This window comes from Aspergillus heteromorphus (genome assembly GCF_003184545.1).
Source record: "Aspergillus heteromorphus CBS 117.55 chromosome Unknown BO70scaffold_56, whole genome shotgun sequence".
NCBI lineage: Eukaryota > Fungi > Ascomycota > Eurotiomycetes > Eurotiales > Aspergillaceae > Aspergillus > Aspergillus heteromorphus.
Window position 1 is genome coordinate 56,648 of NW_020290461.1, and position 13,101 is coordinate 69,748.

The following is a 13,101-nucleotide window of genomic DNA, read 5'->3' on the forward strand; positions in this document are numbered from 1 at the left end:
CTCGTCGTCCTCGTCCTCTCTCCGGAGGTTCTGGCTTTCCAGAGCACGGTTCACCTGCTCTCTTCCTCACCTTTGCACCCACGGAAAGCCCGGCAGTCCGACGGGGATTGCTGTCGACGAGTTGCAAATGAACCCCCCGCCTCCTCTTCGAGATGGGCCCCAACAGCACACCATCAAGCGTGTGTCGTACCAAGCCCCAACAAGACCAAGCTTAGCTAGATCCCATCCCGTGATCCTCGAGCGAAGTGCTGGCGGATCTCCCGGGAAAATACCGCGGAAAGTGAAACAGGCCGGAACGAGGGCACTGGGACTACGAGACAGGAAGGCTCTCAGGCCATCATTGACCTCTGCCGCCAGTCCTCTAGGTCCTCTCAAGCGAAATAAGCAATCACCGGCATCCTCCCTTTCAGGCCGCCGGTCCAGCGGACTGGGGGCTTTTGCTGCACCCCCTCGACGGGTCTCGACAAGGATAACCGCCTCGGACCTAATATTTCGATCCCCAGTTGCGACTCAAGAAAGTATAGCGGAAGCCACCCCGATCGACACGCCAGAAAACCAACTGGCATCTGAGTTGGATAGTGCAACTGCGGAGGTGGATCTGAGCGGCGATCTCAATGAGCCGTCTTTCCAACAAATACTCGATGAGCCGGATCTTCCTCCAACACCGACTCAACTAGGCCTGGAAAGGCCTCCCGGCCGACCGAAGGGGCTCTTGAGCAGCAGCCCTAGCTCACAACAAGGGACATGGGGGAGACGAAACACAGAAGGTCCGGATCAAACTCCGTCCAAGCTTAGGAGTGTCGACCACGGCGGGTCAGAAGAATCGGCACAGTCAGGGCTTGCGCTGGATCGGGCGTCCTTTCCGGCTCCCACCTTAAAGAAGCGCAAGTTGAGAGGCGCGCTTCTTTCTGAATTGCAGCAGTTGAAGAAGGACGTTGCGGAACTGGAGACATGGTCAAAAAATCTCGGCCAAGATGATCTCGACAGCAGCAGCAACAAAAACAATAAAAGCGATAATAACAGTGATCCTGATCTGACCAAACTTACGTAGGGTCTCCCAAATTTCGTGACAATAATAGCTACTGACCTGTCGATAGTGCTTTGTTGGCAACAGTTTATCCTATCCAACCGGCCCAGACAACGTATCATTCAAATGATGCGTCAATATCGTCACTAATATCTTCCTTACTCCCTTTCGCCGTCAAAAGTCCCCCACAACATCCACCAGAAACCCCCTTGATAAACCCGTTTGCACTTCAAGAGCATGCACAGACAGAACAATATTTGACAGCTTTGGCTCCATTGAACCTTGCCGCATCTTCACCTTCCATTTCTACATCAGCGCCTGACCTCGTGGATAGACATACCCTCAAATTTTCCGCCCCACCTCCATTCCCTTCCATCCGCTACAAAATCTCAGTGACGTACGATGTTGACCCGGGAATACAAAGCTTAGTCTCATTATCGGTGCTATCGCCGGCGGAAGGTTCAGACGCAAGGATACCGGAGTATCTATGGCGGTGGATAGACTCCCGGCTTGCGAACCCGCTACTGAGACTGGATGTCTCGGGGCTTTGTTGGGGCATCAATCGCTACTGGGAGGCTTTAGTATCGCGGGCTGAGTTGTGGTCCCACATGGAAAAGCAACATGCGGCGGTGATCTCTGGCCATTCGCAGTGGAATAACAATGCCAAGCCCTTCAAGACATCAGACCTACGACACATACTACCACATATCGAGCGCACTTCAATGCTTTTCGAATCCAAAAGAGGTTCAGTAAAACTACTTCTGTCTTGCGAACTGATCATGGACGAATGGACATGTGAACCTGAACTGGCAGCGGGGATTAGTGTGTCGGTGTTGCCTGGATCTGACGGCGACTCCGGGCACAAGGTCGAACAAGAGTCCAAGAGACTGTTTCAAGCGATGCTGGAGGAGAGCAAGCGTAATGACACAGGAAGCAGTCGTAGCGATTCCTATGCCGATGTGGTAATTCAGGCTACGGAATGTACTTTGGGCGCATTGTTTGGTGTTGGCGTTGATGTTGAGCAATGAGTCTCGATCCAGTGAGTGCTTTTGCGCTGGTGATGGGTCACATGAACTCATGTTATGGCCACGGCGTTTTTCGAGTACGGAGGCAGCAGGGTTTGCCGGACGCCATTAGTCCACAGGATCTTTTTCCAACTTCTCATTTTACCACGTCTTGTTCGTTTTCCCGACAACAGTCTTGGATATGGATATCGAATTTTTGGAATAAGCGATGACTTGCACTGTTTGAACACACATACATAGTTTATACGATTGAATGGAATAATCATAAACGTCCAGATTGTTGTTGTTCCTGATAGACTGATAAGTGTGGACTGACCCACCAAGCAATCCAGATGGTGATGTTCGTACTTTATGAAAGATACTGGATGTGCAAAGTTCTACTTGGAGCGAAGTACTGAAGCGCAAGGGCTAAATCAAGACGTCTTCATTGATTGATCATCACATTTACATGCAAGCTTGCCTAATGCCCATGCATGCTCCAGGCCTATCGAGCAATGTGTTCGATAGCCGTGTCTCGGACGGAAGGGCTGGCCAGTTCAACGCGGACGTAAACAAGGGAGATTGGCGAGTGACTACGACAGGATGCGCGGCGCTCACACGGAGGCAAGTTAGGTCCACACAAACGCTGCCACCTTCACGACACACCAATTGCGACAAGGAACGGCATAGCGCCGCCCAAGGAACAGAACGAACACAGGGGACGAACGAATCACTAATCTGGCGCAGAGGACCTAGTAGGATAGGCTGGGGCATGAAATTTGGGACATTTGCATTTCGAGGGGTTCGGAGCTTTTTATGTTAAGGACAAAGGTGAAAACGGAAATAGAGGAGCGACGCCATGCCACAGTGTACTAATCACCGACTTGAAAATTGACCCGATCATCATTAGCTGTGAATCAAATTTATTTCTTGGCGGCAGTCTCCTCATCAGCCTTGGCCTTAGCACGCTTCTCCCGGACACCCTTGTAGCGGGCCTCGCTACGGGCCTCACGCAGCCGGCGGTAAGCGGCCTCCTCACCCTTGGGGAGGTCGTCACGCTTGACCTCGGTAACAGCCTCCTCGGCGGAGACGTTCTTGATGGGGAGGGTGGCACCGACACGGGTGACAAAGCCCTCGGACTTGCCCTCAGCAAAGGCAGCCTTGGCGGCGGCAACCTCCTCGGCGGACGAGTCAAGCTTCTTGAACTGACCGCTCTTGCGGGGGAAGAGGATCAGGCGAGCCTTGTAGTCCTGGAGACGGGCGACATTGGCGACGAGCGACTCCTTGGAGTAGTTGACACGACGGTGGTCGACGGCGATACCAACGGTGCGAGCGAGCTTCTTGGGGATACCAGCTTCCTAAAAGGTGCGAAAGAATTTCTCCTGTAAGCCTCCATCCATCTTCGTGTACCCAGTCGCAGAGGGCAATTCCGATTTTTCAAATCATCAGGACGGATTTACCTTCAGCTCAGCAAGGGTGAAACCACGGCCAGCACGGACACGGCGGTTGTACTTGACGGTAGGGCAGCGCACAACGGGGCGCAGCTGGTCAACCGGACGAGGAGCAACGGCGGCAGCCTTAGCGAGACGGGCCTCACGACGGCGGTGCTTGCGGCCAGGCTATTGAATCGCAGGAAAAAAAAACTAGGTCAGTCCACCGCAACATGAAGAAAAAATTTTCGCCCTCTTCCAGTTCGAGTCGTTCGTCATGGGAATCGGGTAAGGGTTTTTCGAGGGCGTACCTGGTCGAAGTGCACGCGGACACGACGCTGCCAGTCCTTGTGGAAGTCTGAAATCAAAAACCCGTCAGTCCATTGAATTCCCTGCGATTGTCCGTCTCCCAGATACCACTGCAGCCTTTTATCGTGCGGGTTCACTCACGCTGGTTGAGAATCTGGTTGTTGTGCTTGATCGCCTATATCCCCCAACAGGTCTCTGGTCAGCATACGGGGTCGAATTTCGTCGAAAGCAGGGCCGAATCATCGCATGATGCAGCTGGCGATGATATCGGGCCTTCATGGGGGGGGGGGCATAACGCACCATTGTGACGGATGGGGATCAAGGCCGGGAGATTGTCGTCGTCGTCGTGGGTGGTTGCTGGTCGTATCTCAAAACTCCTCGTCTCAGTATTAGGTGGAACTTTTTTTGGTGTGGCCAACCCGCGCAGAGCCGCATTCGCCTCGCTTAGCGAGCCCTACCCTGCTTACCTGTTCCGGAAGGTGTCTTCTTGCCTTCCCTCCCCCGGCTTTTCTCTGGGTGGTTCGTACAGCATCGATACGTTGGACTGTATTTTATTTTTACCGTCCAAGAAGAAAGCATCACTGGTACATCATGGTACTGGTGATGCATTATCCTCATAAGACAGATATCGGGGGGTCTGATTATTATGTACCTTTGAAAGTGTGTCTTTGTAAGTACTGAACGATGGAACCATAGTACTTCGTACCTCCCATTACAACCTTACATCAGTACCTAGTCTCAAAAATTAACCGCGTATGGACTAACTACTATTATTACCACCGTGGACCTACTACTATCCAAGGTACCTATATACCAGTGGTAGATAGCTACTATCTAACTACTACATATACCTACGGAATACTACTAGGTACCACCTAGGTACTTCCACCCAATTAAGGCGAGACACTTCAGATGGAGCCCTGTTAGGCTGTTACACCGGTTACTCCTCCGTACTCCGTACTGCCCGTTAGATCTCCCAAGTCCTTGGCACTTCGGTAGATGATGATAGGCACCACTGGCTATACTACCTCCGTAGGAAGCTGGACTGCATCATAACGGGCAGTAACACTGAACATACGAAGAATCACATCGTGCCGTCACGGCAGAGCCCGAATATTTGAAAGTCATCTATCGATCACTGCTTGATACAATCCCTGCGAAAAGACCCAAACCAAACCCCTTAGAAAAACACCGCTTCACCCATCAGTCTTTACATAACATCATCAGTCATCACGTCTCCCCGAAGGGAAACGGGGGTTTGAGAGAGGAAGAGTACAAGGGTATAAAGTCAACTCGCATCTGGCGTAAGACAGGATGTAAAGCCGGCCTTCAGAAACAAGACAGCTTCAACAGCCCAATCTCATCGAGTAACAGGTGCAACGATAGTACATGCACCGATGGTACGTGTAGTAGTGCACGGGTCAGGCTTATTTATTCCATGTGTCAATACCGAGACCCACTCTTTCCTCCGCTTTCGATTTCTTCGAGGTCGCACCATCAAAACTCGCCTTGCGTTTAAGATTAGTTGGCGGCCGCTCAACCCCGGCCTTCTTCACCTGACCAAACAGTTTCGTTTGCAAGAGAGTGCTGGACTTTGGTGCATTCGCCACGCCTCGGGTTCCATGATGACTACCAAGGGTGTGGGAACGAAGCATGCTACTAGCCAATGTTCCAGCCTCCGACGCGGGGATATCTTCTTCGGTTTCGGCTTCTTCAACGTCGGATGCTGATATGGTGCTATCCCTATCGCGATGGGTACCATAAGAGTCCATACCGGATGTATTGCATCGGTTCTCCTCGAGGGCCATCCGAGGATGGGATGGAGTCATGGGTAGGGATGACAACGAATGGTTCCCACGCATGTGGTCCTCGGTATTCTGGTTATAAGTACGATGTCTGTTGGGCGTGGTTGCAACACTCGGTGATTCTCGGTTGAGGACACGATCCGCAGCCAGAAGTGCCGCGAACGGGTTGTGGCTGTCACCCCCGTTCATCTGGTGGCTGCTGCTATCTGCAAATTGGGGGTAGTGTCTTCGGTGAGACGCCTGGACCTCTCTTTGAGGGCTTGGTGACATTGGACCATGCTCGATCATCTGAGAGAAATGTTTTCGGTTGTCCCTGATGCGCCCCTTCAGCAAGTTGTTTTCTTCCCTCAGGATGTCGGACTTCTCCTTCTCTTGCTCAATCAACTTTTTAGCTCGACGCAGTCTTCGATCGAGGGTGGCATTCACTCTTTCCAGCTCTTGATTACGCTTGAGGGCAAGCTCTAAATCCACGTTTGAAACTTGCTGCACTGGCTTGACTTCGGTCTGATAATGGCGACTGCGATACTCCGAGCTTTGGAGGATCTCGACTTCTCTTCTCGCTAATTGATGCTCAACTTCGGCCCGTTTAATGGCTTCGTTGCTTGTGAACGATAGCAGACTGTTCTGCAGCTTGAAGTGAAGCGCCGACATGCGAGCCTCTTGGGCAACACCTAACAGTTCTTTGGCGACTGCCCGAAGCTTAGCCTCGTCCGCAGTGTCAATCTCATCAGCGGTTGGAAGGTTTTCGGAAGCGCCGTATGCAACGCAAAGTGTCTTCTCGATATCTGGTGCAGAAGCCAGGGACGAAGTGGAGCGAGATCTTGAGTGTCGGAGAGGGGCCCCTGGAATTTGTGTTGAGGGAGGTGGCGTCATATCGGAGGAAGGTAGCGATGGAGGCGATATAAACTTGCTTTTATCGGAATGCGATGCCTGGCTTCCGGCCCTTGCACTCAAGTCTGGGGATGCAGATAGACTTGCACGTCGAATGGGAGTTGTGGGACCGGAGATCTCAGCGGGAGGGGCAAGTGAACCTTGCGAGAACTGCGAATCAGGCCCTTGCGACATGACAAAAAAAGGAGCAGCGGCAATGGTGGGACCCGATAGATGATATCCGCGAGCAGGAGGATCCACACTAGGAGGATAAGTCAGTATTAGCCGCATCAATGCGTTGGACGATGGTTGTTGCGGGCGGTAAGGCGCATACCGGATCCGAAACACGATCGATCAAAAGGGACGTCTCCAAGGGTCGGACCGGGCTGAAGCTGAGGTGCCGGGTCGGTGGCAGTGGACCCCTGAGGGACTTCGTATTTAGGGACGAAGCGATCGTAGAGGCCGGGGTGGAATGGGCCGGAGGGAACACCGAAGAGCGAATGTCACTTGAGTCGAGCTGTGACGGGCAGCTAGCTAGGTCGGTGCGCTTATCACTGATAGGGCTGCTGAGCCACGTTCGACCAAAGGCAAGGAGAAGGTGCGGAGTACTTGGGCGATAAGGAGCTGGGGGTAGGAGGAGCTGAGGGCGGAAGAGGTGAAACGGCGAGGTATGGAAGCTCGATGGAAGGTGGAAGGGGGAGTAAGGGGAGCAAAGGGACTCGAAGCATGGAAGGAACAGGTGGAAGAGATGGGGGGAGAAGCAAGGAGCGCGACGGAGGGACGGTTTGATGCCTTAAGGATGTTTGTTGCGAGCGTTGCGCACATCGGGGGGGGAGGCTGGGAAGTCGCTTGCAGTGCTCAGCCTCGACCAACCACGTCCAACCTCCCATAGCCACGTGAGCCCAGCCGCGCGCTAGACCACCCCCTTTCCGGCTCCGGCTAGCGCGAAGATCGACGGTGCTCGGCCAGGTAAACACTGACAGGCCAGCCGGATGGTCACTCAGGCAACGGCCGGCATATATACCTACAGTATGGTGATGGTTCTACTCCGTAGGTAAGATACAAACAGATACAAACCGACAGCAGACTTCAAACAGATTATAGAGTGTGGTATATCTCTAGTACCTGGTTTTCTGTAGTACTATTTCCAATGCAGGGACCTCCCTACATAGTAATAAGTGGAAGGGGGTGGAGGGGTGTACCCAAGAAGGTATCTAGAAGCCTAGGTGAGATGAGACCGGGGCCAGGACACTCAACTACTAGGCACTTCTCCATAATATCAATTATTATCCCGAGGATATAGCAAAGTCGGTGGTCATGCTCAGTGATTCTGGCACCGAACAGGTAGGTATCTCTGGCAATCAATCCAGTCTGTGTACGGCGTACAAAGCAGTGCATATGTACACACACACTAATTTGTCAGTGAGTACAGGATCCAGCCATGAAACTATTCATCATCATCATCATCATCATCATCATCATCATCATCATCATCATCATCATCATCATCCTCATCCGGTCAAGAGTATGCAAGCCGGTGCCTGGCCAGGAAGGAAGGAACCCTGGGTCTTCGGATCGGGCGGAGGCGGATCCGGCTGAATAAGCACTGGCCCAATGGGAGCGGTTGCCGGCTGGGAAAAAAAGATGCCAGCCTCAGGCACCCAACATGGGTCCCCCCGTCAAGAACTTGGACATTGTAAACAATAATAATAAGCAATCACATCACTCAATCAATGATTATACCCCCCCCCCCAGCTTTTTGGTTGCTTATCACGGCCCCAACTGCCAGAGAAGTTTTGTCCTGGCCCCCCTCCCTGGATCAGCAGTGTGGCACCCTGCTGCTCGGACTGCCCGCCCCCCCATACCATAAAGATAATACTGGCCACCATGAGCTTACTCTATCTGTGAACGTGCCACCTTGATCTTCCGAACCGAACCAAGGCCAACCGCCACTTGCAAGCCATACAAGCATGGAGAACCAGCACAAAACCCCGGTCCGACCGAGTGGGATTCCTCGATTAACCTCCAGGTTACCTCTACCGACGTCGGCCGCCGATAAATCAGTGCGCCCTTCGCCATCTCGAGAGAAGCTACAAACCGATCCCGGCCTCAACGCCAACAGGCTACGCAGGCCTTCCCAAGAGCCTGTGTTTAAGAAGCCTTTGCCCAAGTATACGGTGCCCAGAAAACCATTCCCCGACCACCGACAACGAAGAGATGTTTCCCAGACCGGGACGAGCGATGGGGGGATATCGGAAGCTGATGGGGCGTCACATCGGTCCCTTCATCTTGAAGCCGACAAAACAACCGCCTATGAGGCAGAACCTCGAGGCCGTAACAGTACACGGCCATCACTCGCCGAGCGAACAATCGAGACTCTGGCCCAGATTCCTCACTCGCCCAGACCTTCAAGCCGACAGTCCAATTTCTTCGGCGCAACTAGCCCAATGCGTTCGCCGTCTCGTCCACCGTCTACCATGACCAGCTATTCGAGGTCACCGTCCCGGTCATCTTCTCGCCAACCTAGCGGCGCTGACTTTCTTGCTCGCCCGCCATCTTCCATGTCTTCTATCCGTCTCCCGTCAAGGTCCGGCCCATCTTTGTCTGCGAACGATGCACTGGGCGATCAAGATTTCGTTTCCACCACAGACAGCCCCTCGAAGTTGAGAAGGCCCTCCGCAAGAGTAACCCACTCTGTCCCACAGCAAGTCCTCGATGTGAAGAAAACACGAAAATTACAACCGAAGCCCTCAACACAGATGCCATTCTCAGTGGGAACACGGTCACCGTCGATTAAATCTACCTCCTCAGACCTAACCCCAGAGCAGCAGTCGGAAATGGAAACGAGGAAGGTGTCGAAATCTTCTAGCGCGCTGAGGGAGAGCATCGCCAAGGCCAAAGCCGCGCGCAAAGCGGAGGCACAAAAGAGTTCGCAGGCGAAAGCTGCCGATACATGGGACAATTTTGACACACAGGATCCATTCAACCAGAGACCCAGGGATTCGAATAATGGGCTTCTCCGAAAGCGCATCGAAGCGGGTCGGACTTCTGGCCATCTGAACATTGCAGCCATGTCCTTAAAAGAGCTGCCAAAAGAGGTCATGACGATGTACGACTTCGACCCCAATGCCACCACTGACTGGTACGAGAGTGTGGACCTCGTTAGATTTATCGCTGCGGATAATGAACTCACTGAACTCTCCGAGGATGCTTTTCCCGATGTTGATACTCAACAGCTGGACCCAGATATCGATGAAAAGGGAAACCAATTCGGTGGGCTTGAACTCCTCGACCTTCATGGGAATTTGCTGCAGTCTCTACCAATGGGCCTCAGAAGGCTACAACACGTTCACACTTTGAACTTGTCGAATAACAATCTCAGCATGGAGGATATACGCGTCATCATGGAAATGGTGTCCCTCAAGGATCTGAGGCTCGCCCGAAACGGATTACATGGGGAGCTCCCCCCAGACATCAAACACCTCACCAACCTGGAAACGCTGGACCTTCAGGAGAACTCCCTCACGGAACTCCCTCAGGGCCTTGCAGAGTTAACCTCGCTTCGAGTTTTGAACGTTGGTAATAACCAACTGAGCACATTGCCTTTTGAATCTCTACGCTTGCTCCCGCTAAAGGAACTCCATGCTCCGAGGAATAAATTAAAGGGTTGTCTTTTTCCAGACTCCGTGCGTAAGCTTGACACATTGCAGGTATTGGATGTAGCCAACAATGCATTGGTGAGACTCTCAGGCCACAAAAGTCTCGAGCTTCCCAATCTACAGACTCTAGCAATCAATACCAACCGCATCCAGTCCTTGCCCGATATCTCTTCATGGCGGGCTCTTTTGACTCTCTCAGCGGAGGACAACAGTATATGCGATCTCCCGCAGGGGTTTATTGACCTGAAGAATCTTAGGAATGTTGATTTGACTGGAAACAATCTTTCGAATTTGGACCCAAAGATCGGTCTGATGGAGAGTCTCTTTACATTCCGGATAGCCAACAACCCTCTCCGAGAACGCAAGTTTCTGGGCATGAGCACCGACGACCTGAAACGTGACTTGCGAAATCGGTGTGAGCCAGAGCCTCAGGATACAGACGATGAGGGTTCTGTTGCGACTCAGTTTACATTGGCGCCGGAAACCCCGGACCAGAAAATCTCCTGGCAAATCAAGTCTGGCGGTGTTCTCGACATGTCATACGCCGCGATGCAAGCGCTGGAGGTCGAGGAGTTGGAACGTGTCAACCTCCGTGAAGTCAAATGTCTACAATTGCAGCACAATGAGCTGCGCTGCTTTCCCGTTCCTGCTCTCCACATGCTCGCATCCAACCTGACCGATCTCGACCTCTCAAACAACCCGCTGGATGGGGCATCACTCTTCTCAGCACCCCTTACCCTTCCCAGCCTCCAGGCCCTCAACCTGAGCGCCACCAACCTGAAGACACTTCAGCCACTTTTCAAAAACCTCGTGGCTCCATCTCTTGCGTGCCTTGATGTCTCAAATAACCGCCTATCCGGTCCCCTTCCTGCTGTGCGTCAAAGCTACCCGAGCCTCTCAACGTTCCTAGCTGCCGACAACCAATTCAGCAGTCTAGAATTTGAGGCGGTGCAGGGTCTCCAGGTTCTAGACGTGGGGAACAACGATGTTGGTGCCATTCCGCCGAAACTTGGCCTTCTAAGGGGAGAAGGTTCGAGCAAGAACTGGGGTAACGGAACGGCTTTGAGGCGGCTCGAAGTGGCGGGGAACAGCTTCCGTGTTCCCCGGTGGCAGATTGTCGCGAAGGGGACCGACGCTGTCCTTGAATGGCTCAAGGATCGCATCCCTGGTGAGGAACTTCGCGAGTGGGAATCAGGTGGCGAGTCAGACTAGTAGAAATATCTTTATCGTGACATGGGGGATCCCCATGACAGCCGAGAACATCTAGGGGGGACTATACTTGGTTTCAGGTTTCTGAATCGTGTAAATTATTATCCCAGTTAGAGCGCACATAGGGTTCTTGTGATAATCTGAGCTTGTCTTCTAGCTGAACATATTCTCAGATTGGAAACACTGGGACCCTGTCCTTGCGATTCTTTCCCGTCCATCTTGTTTGGGGTCGAAAATCACGTTGACGAAAATCACGTTGACTGCGTTGGGTCCCACACGGACTTGCTGACTTCAACCAAGACCTTTGACCAGGTCTGAGACCAGACCGTGAACTTGTCCTCTTTCTCCTGCTGACTTTCGGCGCCATCCACCACATCCCATGGCAATGCTGCCAAGTCGACAGCCTTAACGGCGCAGCTCTTCGCTTTGGAAAGAAATTGGACTGATCTCTCCAGGTCGGCTTCGTATAACGCCCCCGCTATCTCATCCACGTATCCCGGGATGTTTTGTAGGTGATCCATGAGGGATTCCAACCGGTCGATGATTGTCAAATTTTGGGGGGCTTTCTTTAGTCTGTACGCGATGATGGCGGAGTATATCTGGGAGAGCGGTTTCAAAAGCCGAAGAGTGGACTTTTTCTGCGCATGCAGTGCAGCGGTATCTTCGTCGTCGTCTGTTCCGTCGGACTCATCGTCGTTCTTTTCGTCATCGCTCAAAAGTTCGTCGAAGAACTCATCACCCTCCTCATCAGGATCCCATTCCTCAATCTCCCGAACCGCGTCCCGCACAAGGTCTCGCCATTCCTCCACACGTCGCACAACGAATCCGACCACTCCCTTGGCCGCAATGTCGATGATGGTATCGCAAGAGTCCCACAAGCGCCCTGCGGCAACGGTGACAGCGTCCTTCTCCGGCTGCGACAACCCACTTTCTTTCTTGTTCGCGGCAACCTGGACCTCCTGAAGAAGCGCCGCAATCTCCTTCAACGCGGTTTTTGCCAGGACATGCACCTCGTTCTGAAAGGCTTTGGTGTGCTCGGCCGGGGTGACGAGGAGAGCGGCAGTGGCCAAGGACGGCAGCACTGATTCATTCAAAGCAGCGAGGACGGTCGTTACGGCGGAAGGGGTGAATGGAGATGTAATGGTGACTAGGGAAAGCTTGGTGACTTGCGCTCTCAGGGCCGTGGACGAGGCCGATAGGAGGGGTAACGCATCCTTTCCCGAAAGCTCGGCGGAGGCTATGTCGCCAGTATGTGAGGAGATCGCTTGCTGGAATTGCTCCAGGAGCGTGAAGCTCGTTGTGAGTGTGATTTGGAGTTTTTTGGACATTCCGACCGGGGATTCTTTGTTCTGGCAGGGAGGGTGTGCCGATCGGATTGAAAGGAGGGGCGTTTGTCGAGGCCGATGAAATGAGAATTAACGGATGGATCCTGACGGGGCGGGGAGAAATTTGTTGTTGCTGCGGGGCGCCTCGAACATTAATCTGGACTAAACTAACTACTAATGTACTTAGGGTTCTGCGGGGTCACCTGCGGGCGCTGGGCGGCCCGACGGCGGCTGGCCATCTGTCTGTCGACATTAATCTTATGTTACTTTGTAGGAGGTTCAAATTGGGTGTCTCGATCTATCACTCTTTGTGCTGGATAGGGATACGGTCATGGGGATGGGAAGTAACTACTGCTGCTCTTAGGTGTATGTAATCAGGATGATTGGGTGTTCTAGGCTTCAATCTGAGAAATACTTATACTATATATATGTGTTGACTCGGTCATCGTGGGAGATTCCAAAC

At 52.7% G+C, this 13,101-nt stretch overlaps 5 protein-coding genes across 5 annotated transcripts; 3 read left to right on the top strand and 2 right to left on the bottom strand.

Moving 5' to 3' along the window:
- Positions 1 to 2,316, top strand: BO70DRAFT_346835 (uncharacterized protein). Its single transcript, XM_025541562.1, has 2 exons — positions 1 to 1,047; positions 1,098 to 2,316. The coding sequence occupies exons 1-2, from the start codon at positions 128 to 130 to the stop codon at positions 2,053 to 2,055; spliced, it is 1,878 nt and encodes a 625-aa protein (XP_025394343.1). The 5' UTR covers positions 1 to 127; the 3' UTR covers positions 2,056 to 2,316.
- A 638-nt stretch (positions 2,317 to 2,954) lies between these two features.
- BO70DRAFT_401250 (60S ribosomal eL13 domain-containing protein) lies at positions 2,955 to 6,448 on the bottom strand (the record flags this gene model as incomplete). Its single annotated transcript, XM_025546974.1, has 5 exons — positions 2,955 to 3,389; positions 3,492 to 3,650; positions 3,773 to 3,819; positions 3,912 to 3,945; positions 5,231 to 6,448. 5 exons carry the CDS (start codon positions 6,446 to 6,448, stop codon positions 2,955 to 2,957), a joined length of 1,893 nt encoding a protein of 630 aa, XP_025394344.1.
- Positions 6,449 to 7,623: 1,175 nt separating this feature from the next.
- On the top strand, positions 7,624 to 8,118 carry BO70DRAFT_192283 (uncharacterized protein). The gene has a single exon (XM_025538505.1). It carries the CDS (start codon positions 7,763 to 7,765, stop codon positions 8,042 to 8,044), a length of 282 nt encoding a protein of 93 aa, XP_025394345.1. The 5' UTR covers positions 7,624 to 7,762; the 3' UTR covers positions 8,045 to 8,118.
- Positions 8,119 to 8,185: 67 nt separating this feature from the next.
- Positions 8,186 to 11,440, top strand: BO70DRAFT_192292 (uncharacterized protein). The gene has a single exon (XM_025538507.1). The coding sequence runs from the start codon at positions 8,416 to 8,418 to the stop codon at positions 11,314 to 11,316; it is 2,901 nt and encodes a 966-aa protein (XP_025394346.1). The 5' UTR covers positions 8,186 to 8,415; the 3' UTR covers positions 11,317 to 11,440.
- On the bottom strand, positions 11,441 to 12,745 carry BO70DRAFT_192290 (uncharacterized protein). The gene has a single exon (XM_025538506.1). The coding sequence runs from the start codon at positions 12,639 to 12,641 to the stop codon at positions 11,565 to 11,567; it is 1,077 nt and encodes a 358-aa protein (XP_025394347.1). The 5' UTR covers positions 12,642 to 12,745; the 3' UTR covers positions 11,441 to 11,564.
- Positions 12,746 to 13,101: the final 356 nt, after the last annotated feature.

What these genes read in the sequence shown, in the direction of transcription:
- BO70DRAFT_346835 (XM_025541562.1), top strand. Translation starts at nt 128, where the DNA reads ATGAACCCCCCGCCTCCTCTTCGAGATGGGCCCCAACAGCACACCATC. An exon ending in CCTGATCTGACCAAACTTAC is followed by an intron (nt 1,048 to 1,097) that starts GTAGGGTCTCCC and finishes ACCTGTCGATAG; the next exon opens with TGCTTTGTTGGCAACAGTTT.
- BO70DRAFT_192283 (XM_025538505.1), top strand. Translation starts at nt 7,763, where the DNA reads ATGCTCAGTGATTCTGGCACCGAACAGGTAGGTATCTCTGGCAATCAA.
- BO70DRAFT_192292 (XM_025538507.1), top strand. Translation starts at nt 8,416, where the DNA reads ATGGAGAACCAGCACAAAACCCCGGTCCGACCGAGTGGGATTCCTCGA.
- BO70DRAFT_192290 (XM_025538506.1), bottom strand. Translation starts at nt 12,641, where the DNA reads ATGTCCAAAAAACTCCAAATCACACTCACAACGAGCTTCACGCTCCTG.